At 45.2% G+C, this 15,848-nt stretch overlaps 1 protein-coding gene across 3 annotated transcripts in view; it reads right to left on the bottom strand.

The window, feature by feature from the left end:
- Window positions 1-480: 480 nt before the first annotated feature.
- Window positions 481-15,848, bottom strand: part of CCDC190 (coiled-coil domain containing 190) — a 204,994-nt gene continuing 189,626 nt past the window's right edge. For all 3 annotated transcript variants that reach the window (XM_085601523.1, XM_085601525.1, XM_085601524.1), the window contains exon 4: window positions 481-1,484. In XM_085601523.1, the coding sequence (XP_085457649.1) occupies window positions 782-1,484 (703 nt within the window). In that variant the 3' untranslated portion in view covers window positions 481-781. The remainder of the gene's footprint in view (window positions 1,485-15,848) is intronic.

The following is a 15,848-nucleotide window of genomic DNA, read 5'->3' as shown; positions in this document are numbered from 1 at the left end:
GCATTCCCTTTCTCCTGAATGCAATTAGGTTTGGTTGGTACTTTAACTCTGGTCTCAGAGTCTTCTACAGTTGGGCTCCCAGCATCTGAATTGATCTGTCTTCATGGAACTTATGAATACATCTGGTGTGGGCTAGCAAGCTGGCACTTTGCTTGAGTCTAGGTTGTTTTTGGGTAGGTGACTTAGAACTATATATTGGTAGGAGTCTGCTGGCTGTCACGAGCCCCGAACAGATGGTCTGCCATCGGGCCCGTAGCTGCCGGTCGTCTATGAAGATCTTTGTAGGACCATCTCATATATACATGTCTAATCTGTAAATGAAGATTCTGTAAATGATTGGGTTGTTTGTAACTGATTGTCAATCCAGAACGACACTCAAACATCTGCTCTAGGGGTAGCATCGCTTCTGCATCCCATTTACTTATCCGTCACCCAAGATGAATACCAGGTAAGGGAGAAACAGATTTAAACAAATGTTCATTAATTTGTCAAAAAACAGTTTACTTAAAGAGATGGGGAAATGACACGAGCACATAACAACTAGAACTCCACCACGCACTTTAAGCATTAACGATACAGCGCCATGCTGGCGCTCAGGTGAATTATGAGGACAACCCCCAGCAGACAGCGAACTGTTTTCATCAGAAGGCTGGTAAGCGATCTAGCCATGTCCTACATGATCGATGATTATGGATCGGGGCAGTAATACCCTTTTTAGAGTTCTTCCTCTTCCTCCATTCAGCTGTCTCGTTTCAAATTACAGTCACTGCAGATGAGACATCTAAGATCCTCCTGCTTTTTTCTCCTGAGCCGCTGATGATTCCTGATTTTTCTTCCTTTCAAATATTTGTTCGACACTCAGCTCTTTGTTCCACTCGGGGTTGACCCTGTAGCGGATGTACCGTGCCTTCTTGGCCTGCTCAATGGCCTGCTCAAAGTCCGGCATGTTGTGCATGGTCCTGGGGAAGCCATCAGGCGCGTAGAAGTCTTCATCGTAGGTCAGAACATCTTCAGGCACAGAGGTTCGACGTGGAGAATGTGAAGGACTGTGCTTTGATGCTTTACCGTCAGTTGCCACCAGGGTGGATTCGTCTATACTGTTTCTGGTTGATGTTCCAATGTGGGTGGTACCCTTATGCACTTTGTCCTTGCTTGCTTCAGCCGTATGCGCTTTGTCCTTGCTTGATTCAGCCGTATGTCCTTTGTCCTTGCTTGCTTCAGACGTATGCGCTTTGTCCTTGCTTGCTTCAGCCGCTGTTGCAGCCTTTGCAGAGATGATCATTCGATTTGCCATTAGCTGTTTGACATCCACCACATCGCTGTCTTCGGAGGAGGACTCTGCAGTGAGTGCACTGCTCGGATCTGTGGAAGGGGTCTTAAACTTACTGGAGTTGGTTGTGCTAAAAAAATCATTGATACGTGTCTGCAATGACGAAGAGGTGTTCGATTCTGCCACAGCTTCATTGGTGGTGAAAGACTCCGCTCTGCAAATAGAAAACAAACAGCGCATTAGGTATCACTTATGGTAACCCACATTCTACACTACAAAGTGGGCAGGGTACAGGACTCTCAGACACAGTTAAACTGCCCATTTCCATGCTTATGGCAGGCCATATGTTCTACTTAATGCTCAGCACTATAATTACTAATCTGTGACTATCCTAAGCCTTCTAAGTTATGCTACTGATTTTGCTTCCACTACTATAGGTCTTCAAACTGGGCCTAGTACAACCCCAGTAGTAATAGGTTCAAAATGAAATACTAAACAATACAACTTGTAAATACAGAGTTCAGTGGTGCAGGGCGCTGTATCCAGGGAACACAATCTCCCTCCTGCAGCCGTCCCTCTTTTACTCAATAAAGAATTTGGTATCCTGAACATGAAGATCACCAGTGCTTGCTGGGCTGGTGGCTGCCAACACCAGAAATGCAAGTTATTGAAAGGAAACATTTACTCTCTTAATGCACCCTACTCTGTGTTGTCTGCCATGCATTCACCCCAGTGGGCTCAGGTGCAACTTTCAGAAACCCTTTATTGGACTTGTTATTATTGGTCCTGATGAATTTGCAGGAAGCTTGGAGGCAATGAAACATGTCGGCCATTTTTTCATACCTCTGGTTCTGCATGTCCACTGTTTAGGTCTCGCCTACGCAGTGCCCATGTACTGTATAGGAGACCTTTAGCCGACGTGCAGCTGTTTTTCCAAGCACATACTCGTGCTTGTGGCGGCATACGCCTTGCGGGAGTGCGCAGCGGCGTGCCACAAGCCCGAGTATGTGCTATGAAATAGAGCAAACAGCTGCTACTTAGCGCTCGCGTGCACTCCCCCACCCCTCCCACTTGTTCACTCTTGCCTTTTGTCTGCTTTTTCGCCCGTCCTCGTGGCGCTATGATGGAGGGTTAGCAAAGTGTTCCGTAAAATAAGCTGATATTGTTCAGTGAGAGGAGCCGAACCACAGGAGGCGCTAAGGGCCTCTCCTACTGCCCGAGGCGCTTTATCGTCAGCAGTCAGTGGCAGGACCGAAGCAGTAGCTTAGTGCAGACTCCGGTATTTATTCACCCACTCATCCTGCAAAAGAGAAACTGTGAGGGCACCGGTCCTGGCAGCTGCCCTGTAGTCCCATAAGGTGGCCACACATTACGGAGGCACTTAACCACTCCACCCACCCCGTACCGGGCATCACCTGGCAGTGCTTGTCTCCACATGGCCTCTCTACTCTGATCGCTATCAATGCACTAGATGTCTCCTAAAGCTGCTTTCCTGTGCTCCCTCTGCTCAGACCGTCAGTGTTAGTCCCTCTTCTGGCACTTTCAAGGCTTGACACCCCTGCACAGACAATGATGTCCATTTCCATTATGCTTTCTCAGCATCCACCTGTAAACGTCAAGTGCCGTAAATGAAACGTATGTTGTAAATTCTCAGCTGTTTTTCAACAACCGCTCTCATCATACTGAACACTCAAGAGGGTAGTTTCACAACCGAAAAGCTAAAGACAGCTGGGCACAGTCTGAACTAACTTCTAAAGCACCAGCACAGCAGTGAGAACAGCGGGCGGCGTGAAAACCTCACAGTGCAGGGAGTATCTAGGACATACACCAAACACGCACACTCGCTGAAGCGCCGAGAGACCACAGATTTCACTGTTATAGACAACACTCGCTTACCTCTGTCTGACACACTCCATTTAGAGTAGAGAAGCAACGTTTCAAACAGGCACGTACACTCCAGTTTTATCCCCCCCCCCCCTTCTTACTACAAAGTAGCCCTGCAGCACTGGGTATATCCCCTTCCATCGCCTTTTCTTGTTTATCTATAGCTTTACTTTTCAGGATTATAGAACACAGAGGAGTGCTGGGGCCACCCGGGCTGCTGTCAGTAGTACCACCTGGTCTGCACATGTACCCCTCATTTGATCTTCTATCACTGACTAATTCAAATGGCCCTGATTATATTTACACTTGTTAAGGCCACACTTGTAATGTTGATTTGGCACATAACTTAGTCACTGCTGTTGCACAGTTCTAGTAGCTCAGATTACTTTTAACTGTATAAAATCCCATGTTACCTTGTGTTACAATACAATACAATACATGTCATACATTGTATTGGCCTCGGAGGGTCGCAACGCCTGCAGGTTGCTCGCAGAGCTCTCTAGCAGCCACTCGTCAGCAGCTTTGCAGGCGTTACACCAGCAGGCATACTGAAGTTTGAGTCCATCACTCCAAAGGGCTCACACTTCAGTATGTGTCCCAGTGCACACAGAAAGGGCGGGTGGTATGAATGCATTCACTGTTTAAAACTGAGCAGCTGTTTCTCCATTCTGCACACAAATATGCCTGGAAAGCTCTACTTGAAGACACCGAGGCCCCCTGCGATGACCTCAGTCGAGGCGCTCACTCCTGGCTTGAACATTTAAACAGTCCCTTTGATCCGACACACGAGTCTGGATTAAACTGATCCCTTTTCGGATAAATGGAAAATTCTGGAAAACCTTAATTGCAGGAAGACAATTCTGATTTTTTAACCGATTCCCACGTTTTTCAATGACTCGTGTTGCCATATTCTATTAACTCCGATAGAGGTCTGAGTTCGATCAGGAGGGGCACTTCACCTTTTGGGTACAAGCATTTGCAATGCAATAGGTCTCGCATTTACGCTACTTTGAGCTATTGGCATTGTAAATGACAATGCATTTTATTTGTTTTTAAAACCAAAACATAAATAAAAGGCATTGTCATTTAAAATGCCAATAGCTCAAACTCGCGTAAATGCGAGACCTATTGCATTGCAGATGCTTGTTTTAGAATGTGTAAGGGGGTAAGTGCAGAACATAAAGTTATATATACATCCTTCTGATGCCTTTTTAATTCACATAATTCCTTTTTCTAAGTGGACACGCTTCCTCCAGGCCTTATTTCTCTTTGTAACAAAACAGTTTCTCTTAAAACAGTGCCAGACATATGTCTGCCTAGTACAATACTGGCATTCCCTCTTTTGGAATTCAGCCCCAAACTACGAGGGCGCACCAATGATGAGAAGCCCTGGGCCCAGTAACTTTCAATATCTGGAACCCCCTGCGCCTATGAGGTTTCTCCTCTCTACACTAATAGGATCATTTGATCCCTTGCTGACACACCCTTAGTTACTGGGCACGAAGGTTATAGTATGACACAAGTAGTGTGCAACGCCTTAACAAAAGAAGCTTCTCCCTCTGTTGCCAGCCTATCTGGTAGCATCCAAGACGTAGACTGGGCCTCTCAACGTTGAGTACACATTTGGGTGGAGTGTTGTCCCTTTCTTCAAATACCTTTTTAGCTCCTTTTTAGGATACTAAGGAATTTTGTATGACAGGTTTCAGGCACATGGGCAGTGCTACCCCTCTTATGTGTGCTTAGATAGCACACTTAGTCCTAATGTTTAATCTCCCCATTGTGAGTCCTTCTGCAGTGCCTGTTGCAACTGGAACCCGCAACACACGTCTCAGTGTTCCTCGGTCCTCTGGGAGTAGAGGCACCAGCTACGAGTGCTGCAACACTCAAAACCAGTCCTCGGCAGCTACAGTGGAGGCCACTACCCAGAGTCTGTTCTTGCAATAGGCCCTGGAGTCATCAATGGTCTCCGTCAGGTCACAGGTCCACTTCTGGGTTCCAGTTCAGTCGGATGGGGAATTGGTGGGGCAGAGGTCAGAGGGCACCCACAGGCACTTCTTGGTGGTGATGCAGTTCGGGCACAGCTCAAGGTGATAGAACAGCAGCAGAGTCCGCCCAAGGCTGGTTAGTCATTGCAGTGGCACTGTACATTTCAGCCACAACTGTAAGATTTGCAGCGGAACGGTTTACTGAGGCACAATGTTCAATTTCACATGGTGCAGTCTACCCATGCTGTCTTTGGGGTAGTGCCACAGTGAAATCTACCTCAAGATCAAGCAACACTTGCTGAAGGGCGTTTAGGCAAGAGTGTCTGCGTCCCAGTCCTTGGGAGCAACCAGATCAATCTCTCTTGAGCTTCTTTGGGTTTCTGTTTCTGTCGACCCTGGTTGATCATACCTTCTGCAGGGTAGGTGCACTTCTCTCGCGCTCATCTGGGGAAGGTCAGTTTTCAGGCACTTTAGGACTTCCTTCCAGGTCGGACTCCAGGTGATGTTCCCTCACCGCTGGGAAGCTGGCTGTGGTTGCACAGAAGACTTGAGTACTTTGAGAAGCACTTCCTTTCTTGGTGAAATAGAAATTGCAACTGGAACAACAGGCGGTTCAGCAGCCTCCACTCTTACACAGATACAGCTGACAGATGATGTGGAATCTCTGTCTGCACTGTTAAAACTGATTTGGGTTGATTCTTCTTTCCTGTGTCCTCTCTAGGCTGTCTTCCAGACACAGATTTAGTGTAGAGTGATGGTCGTCTCCAGTTTGCAGCACCCTCAACAGGGACACAAAGAGGTGAGAGCGTTCGGCATCTGGTTATCATTAGTTGCAGTCAGGAAGACAGCGAAAGACTAGCATCACCTAAAGGACTCTTCAAACTCTGAACAACAGGGGCTGCTGCACATACCCCGCCCCATCTACCAAACAACAGTGCAGAGCAAGACTAATAAGCAGTGTCTTGCAGTAGAATGACCTAATTAGTTTTTTTTAAATGTAGCCTTGTCTTATCTTTCTCTACTTTATTGTCTTGGTATCCTCCCTCCAGCTTCAGAAATGGCAGCAATACATTTCCACAGTCTGGGAAAACAACCTCACTTCCATCATGTGCTCATGAACAGTCCAAGGACTTCCAAAATGGAACCTAGAGGCCTCCATTGCTCTGGTTTACTTGTACACACCATGAATGCATCACGCAGACTATACACATATTCAAATGCATCACAAGGACTGGGATGTTAGTACTAGGACCAGGATGTTAAAACTGAACCTTGCACAAGTGGGCCAGTAGGCCTCTTGTGACACAAATAGAATGGTCTGGCCACAACTACTAATTCTCAACATGGTATGCTGACACCACTGCTCTACAGGCTCAAACCATGACAGGGACGGTAGTCCACTGCCAAAAAAATGAGAGTACATTTGGTGCAACTCTGCTGGTCTAATACAGATTCAGGACCTCACTCCTGTCTAGGAAGAGGCCAAGGATTTGCGCACATGCTAGATTCATGTGAACTGGGGCCATAAAAAAAGATCCAGGGTACCAAATACTTGTAGTTGGGTACTCAGGGCAAGGGAACACGATGGTACACCATGTAGGTCACATTCCCAAAGGCTCTTTCATTGCCCACTACAATATGTGCTCTGTACCACCTCCATAAGAGACCTTCTCCTCATTCAGCTTCTCCTTCGACCTCATTCCTTATGACATTCAAATATTTTTTTCTTTCTATTTTCTTACAGTCTCACTCCTTACTACTGTATCAGACTGTCTCTCTCTCTGTCCTGCAGCACAGTATGGACAGGTGCTGCCTAATGTTTAATCCGAGATAGTCTGCTATTCCTACTCCACTGCCTTCAGGGCCCCTTCATCTACTACCTGGTTTTGTATCAGCTCTATTCTTCCCTTGCCAAAGACCTGCAACTTAAGGGTTTATTTTGAAAGTGCACTGCAACTGTCCTCCCCCAACTACCATTCCCACCTTTTACAAGCAGCTGAACATCTGCAAGACGTGCCACACCTCTCCTTCAACTCTTTAAAGTGTTCAATCATCGCTCAATCTTTGCCGCCTTCTATTGGGGCTCTTCCTCTATTCATCGCACTCTCTTGAAAAAGTCTTTATTTTTTTATCCATATCTAGCTTAACCCCTGTAGATCTGTGATTTACATTTGCTACAGTAAATCATCATCCCACACCTCCTCAACTGCCAATCAGAGATGGGCATCCAGGACAAAACCTTGCACCGGATATTCACATTCCTATCAAATCACAACCATATTTTCTCTCTCTCTCTCTCTCTTGCACATTTCCTTTTGGGTCATTTAGGGTACCCCTTATTGGTTAATCACTGCCAAAGCACCCTTTCCATCTACATTCACTGTTCAGGTGTTGTCTGTTGAGTAAATAATACGCAGATCATCTTCAAACATGAGCCGTCTTCCAGCCTTGATGCGTGTGCCCTCAGAACTTGTCTTATGGCATTTAATGACTTCATGAAACAGAAACTACTTAAAGATGAACACCAACAAAATGCAATTTATGACCTGTGGCACTGATTTTTATTTTAAACTAGCTCCCCATTGAAATATCAAGCTTTGCGTAAATGTTTTCTTTAATGCCGAACCTATGTTGGCAGTGAAGGTCGATTGTCAAATCTCTTCTACCACATCTCCAGTCTCCTCAGATAGATATTACGGGCTCATTTACAAAAAAAAGACGCAGGGCAGTGCCGCAAGCCAATTTGCTGCCCCAAACTGCGTCATTTTAAAAGCACAGGGATGCATCATATTAATAATACGACGCAACGGTGTGCCTACCCTTGTGCTGGAGCACAATTGGCTGCCTTGCGCCAGTGCAGGCACCCTTGCGTCATGTTGCAAGGGTGCGTGCGTTGTAGGGATGATTGTTTTTGTGACGGACGTACACCTTCCTGCACACAAACAATCATTGATGGCATTTTCCTCTTTCTATGCGTGCTGCATAGGAAAAAGGAGAAATAAAAGTATTTTTCCTCATTGCGCCTCGGAGGTGTAGGATTCTGATGCATTCCCAGCTTTACAAAACTTAACTTTGTAAATCTGGGAATGTATCATGTTCCTTGGATGTTGTGTGGTAACATCCACAGCAACACCCATGGAACGTCCCTTTCACACAGAGTAATGCATGAAAAGGGCTTATATTAACAAGCCCCTGAAAAGTCACGCAGGGTGCTTTTATTTGGGCTTGTAAATATGGGCAGGCACACTGCACCGCCGGTGCGTCAAACAAAGTGACACACCGGCAGCGTAATGGGCTTGTAAAGAGGCCCTCCCTTTCTTGGGGTTTCCATACCAGGTTCAAGCTACCACTCTCATTCTCTTCTGCCTTGACTACACCAATGGGCTCTTTCTCAAAGCACCAGCAAAATGCATGTGTAAACTTCAGAAGATTCAGAACTTGGGGGGATTTGGCCTGGGGAACGTCACATTTTTTGATGTTCCTGTGGCGCAATGCCCTGCACCATATTTACAAAGTGGCATTAGATATCTGCATGAAAGGGGCATGCAATGGGTGTTGCTGTGGGCGTTCCATTGCCACACCTATAACCTTTTTACCCTGCCCCAGATTTACAAGGAGGTGTAAATCTGAGGCAGCACCAAAAATTAATACTATCCAATAGCAGACGTTAGAATGGAGCAACGAGGAGAAATACTTTTATTTTGCCTCGTTTTTGCTTTTTCTGTGTGCGCTGCATTCTGCAGCACACATAGAAGGAGCAAATCACCAGTATTGATTGTTTATGTGCAGGAAGGGACACTTTTCTGCACAGAAACAATCATTCCCTACAATGCAGGCACCCTTGCACTATGGCGCAAGGGTGTCTGCATTGGTGCTAGACAGCTATTTTTAGTGCCAGCGCTAGGGAAAACACAGGGATGCACCGTATTGTTGTAAATATGGTGCATCCCTGCATTATGGAGATGGCGGAGGATGGCACTGCAAAATTTGCCGCAGCTCCGTGCTCCGTCATTTCCTTGTAAATATGCCCCTTGGTTGCAAAACACCTTCGTAACCTAGACCTGTTGGATTATATAACACCAGCCATTAAAACTGTTCAATAGCTAGCTGTGGCCTGCTAGGTCTCCTTCAAAGCCTTCTGGCTAGCAGACTGTATACCCATCAGCATGCTAGGACTAATATTCCTATACTATAGGCTGTACGGAAACCAGCCTATATTAATCCTTACTTCCAACACCCAAGTAATTATTGCATTTTCCAATCCTAAACAAATCTCTACTGGAAAGATTTCCCTCACCATGTAAATTGACAAAATATGGAACTCACTATCTACCCACATCAGAAAAAAGTACCACCTCACAGTTCAGAGCTTTACTAAATGTGTTTTTCCTGCCCATCTTCAAAATCAATATTGAACTATCAGCCATACTCGCTGCCTTTTTTCTATCCTTTGAACAACCTTTTCAATGACTGGGCACAGAGGCTCAAACACTTATCTTACTTTATCAACAATGTATATTTGAGGTTGGTGCGGCTGCGTGCCTCCCCTGCTACTTATTGTCTCTAGGCCCCAAGTATGACATACAGGAAATCTTCTTATATCTACAGCACATATCTGGCCCTGATGCACGACAGAAAATCATAAACTACCCTAGGTCTGAAAAAAAGGCTAGAGTTGTGTCATGTAAATAAATATCATATGACATAGTGAAGAAGTCTTATGCTTAAAAGACAAACACCCTCACCCAACCAGAAAGGACTATAGCGAGACCAGTAAAATGAAATATAGAGAATCCATATAATGCTATCAAACTGAAATCAAAAAAGCCCAGGCGCTTTACTATGAAGAAAAATCAATTCAGCAGCTAACACTCCCAGAGAAATATTCTGCATTGTGAAAACTCTTTTAGAGCTCCCCTCCCCTGAAATTCCAACAGCAATTTCTGTCAATCGTTGCAATGAAATAGCAGATTACTTTCATGGAAAAATCCAGAACATATATAACACATTCCCTGTCACTCCATGTCCTAGGGACCCCCTTTTCCCAGGCCCAATAACCCTTGACTTGCCTGCCATCAACAGGACTCCAGACCTCTCTCGGCACACCTTGGAGGAATTTCCACTCCTAGACCAGGACACACTTTCAAAAATCTTTGCTCAAATAAAGTCGGGTTCCTCTCGTGACTCGCCCCTCCCCACCTGTTGTACAACATTAAAAAGATGGTGCTTCCGGTAATACTGGACGTAATAAATCTCTCCATCACCAATGGCTATGTTCCACCTTCTTGAAAACATGCCATGGTGAAGGCTTTACTGAAGAAACCAAGCTTAAACCCTGATGTGTTGAGTAACTACCGTCCGATATCTCTGCTGCCAATGGTTTGTAGGGTCCTGGAAAAACATGTCAATATTATCCTCTCTGACGTTTTAGAAATCAACGACCTCCTGCACCATTCTCAGACTGGCTTCCGTCTCCTTCTTAGAACGGAAACAGCACTTATTACCGTAGTCGAAGAATCAAAAAATCTTATCGATCAGGGAGGAGCAGTAGCTATTATTCTCCTCCACCTGAGTGATGCTTTCGACACAGTCAATTTTGACATCCTCCTTAATAGGCTTAGGAGCGTTGGAGTGTCAGGGGGAGCCATTACTTGGATCCAATCATACCTTAATGGTAGAACATTCCAAGTCTTTGCCGGAGAATCCACCTCTAGGTGTCTACCCCTCAGTTATGGAGTACCTCAGCGATCTTCCCTGAGTCCCCCACTAATTTAATGTGTACATGAGGCCGCTGGCTGACGTCGTCCTGCCCTATGGAATTAAAATTGTCACCTATGCGGATGATACTCAGTTGGTGGCATTGCTAAACCATCCGCACAATGCTCCTTCCGATCTGGAATCCTACCTGGAGAAGGTGGCAACCTGGATGCAACATTCCTGTCTCAGGTTCAATGGAGACAAAATTGAAATAATGTATCTAGGCAATTTGCCCAACGCGGATCTCAAACTGCCATGGCCAATTTGTATAGGACCTGCACCGACCCCCAAAGGCCAAGATCAAAATCCTGGGCGCCTGGCTAAATAAATCACTAAAATGTGACCAACAAGCAGTGGAACTGACAGGTATCTGTTATGGTATCCTCAGAATGCTGAGGAAAGTTCTCCCCCTCCTCCCTATTGGGGCTAGGAGAACTATGGTCCAGGCTCTGGTCCTCTCGCGCCTGGTCTATGGTAGCTCCTTGTACCTGGGTGCACCCAAATCCTGCCACAAGGAAACTCCAAGTTGTCCAGAATTGCGCCGCCAGGCTGCTGCTTGGTACTCCTAGAACTCAATCGGCAAGGCTGTGCTTGAGGACCTTACACTGGCTACCTATTCTGGAGAGGATAAAATTCAAATCCCTCTGTATAGCCCATAAGACTCTTATGGGCAAAGGCCCTTCTATATACAAGTCCCTTATCACCTTCTATCGTCCTAGGAAACCCCTCTGCTCTGCGAGCCCGAGCTTGGCCGCTATCCCTAAAATCCAAAAGATGCGAAGTGGAGGTAGCCCCTTTTCCTACAGCATAGCCAAGCTTTGGAATACTCTCCCCGTGCATCTGTGCTCAAAGACCCACCATCTCACCTTCCGAAAGCACTTGAAAACATGGCTGTTCCAGAACACTAACCTGTAAACCTCCTTCCTTCTTCTGTTTTGCCGCTAGCGCTGGGATGCCTTAGGGAAGCCATGCGCTTAAGAAGTGTTAATTAATAATAATAATAATAATAATAATAATAATGCTTCATCATCAGACCCTTCCTCGCAATTGCAGTGAAACTTCACCAATATGGACTACAACACAGATGAACTGTTGAGTGAAAATAACAAAAACTGAGTGGTTTAGAGGGGCCTGAGTCTTCTGGTGTGGGGATAAACCTTTTGTGCAATCAGAGGGGATAAGTGCTGAAAACTACCTCCATCTAGTCTTTTTCAGACCTAGGATACTTCTTGTTTTTCTCAAGCATAATGTTTGAGAGGGTGTACCCGGGTTCCAGTTTAACCCCTTTTGCCTACAGGTCATAGATAACGATGCATGACACACAGTGCTGTTCTTTTGGCATATTCAGGTCCAGCTTTACTAAGCCGTTGACCTGCCCTTGCTTCACGCAAGGTGAAGCAAAGCAACACTAGTGCTTAAGTGAGATTTACCAAGCCACGGAAACCCACATTGTGTGGCTCTGCGTGGCTTGGTAAATCCATAGTAACAAAAATTAGTGCAAATCGCTGCCTTTCATTACTCTGCTTTGGGAAGGTGTTCCAGGGGAGGAGCACGGGCGTGGCCATGCATCAACCCATGGATTTTGATGCAATCCCTGATTTACTAAGGGCAGTAACCCTGGGATTGCGCAAAAATAGTATGTCTTCCCAACAGAGGCGTATGAGAAGAAATATCTTTATTTATCCCTGTTATTTCCTCCTTCTACGTAAAGAGGAAAATGCCACTGAGGATTGCTTTTGTGCTGGATGGTGCCCTTTTCTGTATAAAAACAATCCTACCTGTAATGCAGGCACTCTTGCACCTTAGCCCAAGGGTGACTACATTGGCGCTAGGCATCACTCAGTGCGCCAGTGCAGGGAGACAGCAGGAATGTGTCATATCTTAGTAGATATGGCACATTCCTGCTCTCTCCTTGTCATGCAGGCAGCAAGTTGTATTGCTGCATTGTGTGACATTTTGAAAAATCTGGTCCTCAACGTGCACACACAAACTCCAGCGTGCCTACTCAACCGCAAAAACTACACAAAGTCAAGTGGCACTCGTTCTCTATACAACTGATAACAATTTCATAGCCTTAGAGTTCACACGTTCCTGTGCCAGAGGTTATTCACACGTTTAGCCTACTTCTCCACCAGTAAAACCTATAAGTTATCTTTTAGGCACGTTCAGAACCAATCAATCAAATCAGCTTTATTCGAATAAAATTCATAAAAGCATCAGAACAATAGGCGTTCCATTAACAATACAAGAATGTATGCGCCTCAACAGTTACAAATACAGATATCTCTCAGAACATTTAGACAGATTAAAAAGAATAAAATATAAAAAAATCATTTAAAAAACTATATACAAAATTCTATTAGGGTAGAATATAATCATGTAAGATGCACAGTCCGGTATGTTACACAGTACAATAATCAATAAAGTGCTAGATGCAAGTAACGCCTGGTACTACTGGTTCCAACAATCTTTTCTTTCTCATTGTCCATGCCCAGCCCAAATATTTAGCAACAGCAGTAGAAATAAATGGTAAGGTGCTAGTGCAAATTATTCTAAGTGCCTCAGTGCTACTTTTTGTCCCCAGGGATTTACACATTGTACTTAACCAAACTCTTCTGGGAACTGAATACGCGGAGCAGACAAAAAGAAAGTGTGGAATGGTTTCCCTTTGAGTCCCGCATGCCGGGCAGGTATCACTATCTCCACTGGCCCACCTGCCGGTGAGTGATCTTAGGGGCAGGGACCCAGCTCTCAGCTGTAAGTAGAGCTTCCTATTACCAGGTTTCGTAATGAGGTCCCAATAGGATTCTAACCTTGGGATATATTTAGACTCGAGGAAGCGTCCTTCCATTGTGGAAGGATTTGCCTTATTCCATATGCGCTGCGCTATTAATTCCCAATATTTTCCCTTTAGTATCTCTTTAGCAGGGAATAAAGTTGTTTTGGGGTTTTCCCACAGCCCCTGCATTCCCATTTCCTTCAACATGTTGGCCAGTTCCCTAAGCCAGTGTATCTTGTAGAATTTGTCTGCTTTTATGACATCCATGAATCCTAAAGCATAATGGGCAAGCTCCGGAGTAGTCCAGAGCCTGCGCCAATACAAAATGGGACGAAGTCTCGCCAAATCTGCAATGTCCTTTCTACCCAGATCGTATTTCAGCGGCTTCATGGGAGTGCTTTTCGGGAGACCTGTGATATTGAGTAAGAACTTATTTTCAGCTGTAGTGAGAGTGTTCTCGAACCCCCATAGCTCAGCGCCATAGAGAGCCGAGCTTACAGCTTTAGCCTCGTAGACTTGGAGAACTGGCTTAATAGGCTTAGTCAATGACTTCTTATGCTCTAAGTGTAGAACCCCTGCATGTTGACGATGTTTTAGTGCTGCCAGTTCAATGTGCTTTCCCCATTTAGCACCCTTATCAACTTGGATGCCCAGATAAGTAAAATCTCTGACCATTTCCACTCTTTGGCCATTCATAAAAAAGTTACCCCTAAAATGACAGTGCGGATTAAATGCCAGGAGCTTGGTTTTTGCTACATTAACTTCCAGCCCGTAGTCCTCACAAAACCTCTCAAAAATCGTCAGAGCAGGCTGAAGTCCACTCGGGGTTTTTGATAAAATAAGCGTGTCATCCGCAAACATTAAAATTGGGGTTTTTACACCTGCCAGGGTAGGAGCATCAGTACTTATCAGGTTCATTCGATCAATCACGCCATTAATATTGAGTGTGAAAAGTGTGGGGGCCAAGACACATCCTTGGCGCACCCCTCGTTCAACCGGGAATTCAGGGGTTACTTTTCCGTACCCTCCCCACTGAATGCTGGCGTAGTTTCCCTCGTGCAGCCTCATGACCAGAGTTAGTATTTCAACCGGCATACACAGCTTCTTTAATACTGCCCATAACTGAGACCTGGGTATGAGGTCGAAGGCAGCGCGTAGATCGATAAAGGCTGCATATATGCTGCCTTTACCCAGCAGCACTGTCTTCCAGTGTATGAGTGTAAATCGAAATACCTGATCAATTGTACTGGTTGATTTACGAAAGCCCGCCTGAAAGGGAGATAAGATGTTTTCCTCTTCTGCCCAATCTAATATTTTATTCAGAAGCATTCTCCCTATTACTTTTTGTATTGTATCTATCAGGCTATTGGGCCTATAGTTCCCCGGCTGGGTTCTGTCCCCCTTCTTGAACACAGGAATTATCACTGCCCCTTTCCAAGACTTCGGGACTGCTGCACCTAATGCCACAGCGTTGGCTAACTTTTCAATATATTTTGCCCAGCATTTCTTATCATGGAGGAAGACATCTGCGGGACACCATCGGGCCCTGGAGCTCTCCCATTAGCCACAGAATTAAGGGCCATCATTACATCGTTGTTATCAAAAGGGGGGCTCGCATATAACATGTAATTAAGATCCTCAATAGTGGCAGCTAAGGGAGTGCATGCATATTGGGGGCTAAAGTAGTCCAACCAGCCTTCTTGGGTCACATAATTTGCCGGGGATTCAGGGCGACCTCCCCCACCCCACTTAACAATGTCCCAAAACAACCTTGTATCTTTTATCCCACTTGCTTCCTTTAGATCATGCCAGTGCTGCTCATTCAGAACTATTTATTGTTCCAGCTCCGGCATCAATATCTCTTTGCACGTGGAAGATATAATTTAAAATTTGAAGAATTTTTGCACAACATTTCACAGTACTTTGTTGCATTTTCCAAATAAATGGACACAAACCTAACAACACTAACCAGAATCTAACTATGACAAATATATGTAAGCTTTCTTAGGGCTAGCATAGTAACTGACAGATCATCTGCAAATTAGTTTTGAATGCTGTTAATAACAGGTGTAACTATTGCTCATTTTAATATTAATCAGTTTACTGACCTCAAAAAGATGGAAAGCTGCTTCTGCCTCGTTGGATTAAAACGTATGGCCGGCAGATTTTATGG

The sequence above is a fragment of the Triturus cristatus genome, chromosome 4_2 (genome assembly GCF_964204655.1).
Source record: "Triturus cristatus chromosome 4_2, aTriCri1.1, whole genome shotgun sequence".
In the NCBI taxonomy this organism is placed as follows: domain Eukaryota; kingdom Metazoa; phylum Chordata; class Amphibia; order Caudata; family Salamandridae; genus Triturus; species Triturus cristatus.
Note: the sequence above shows the minus strand (reverse complement) of the source record. Positions and strands in the feature narration are given on the sequence as shown.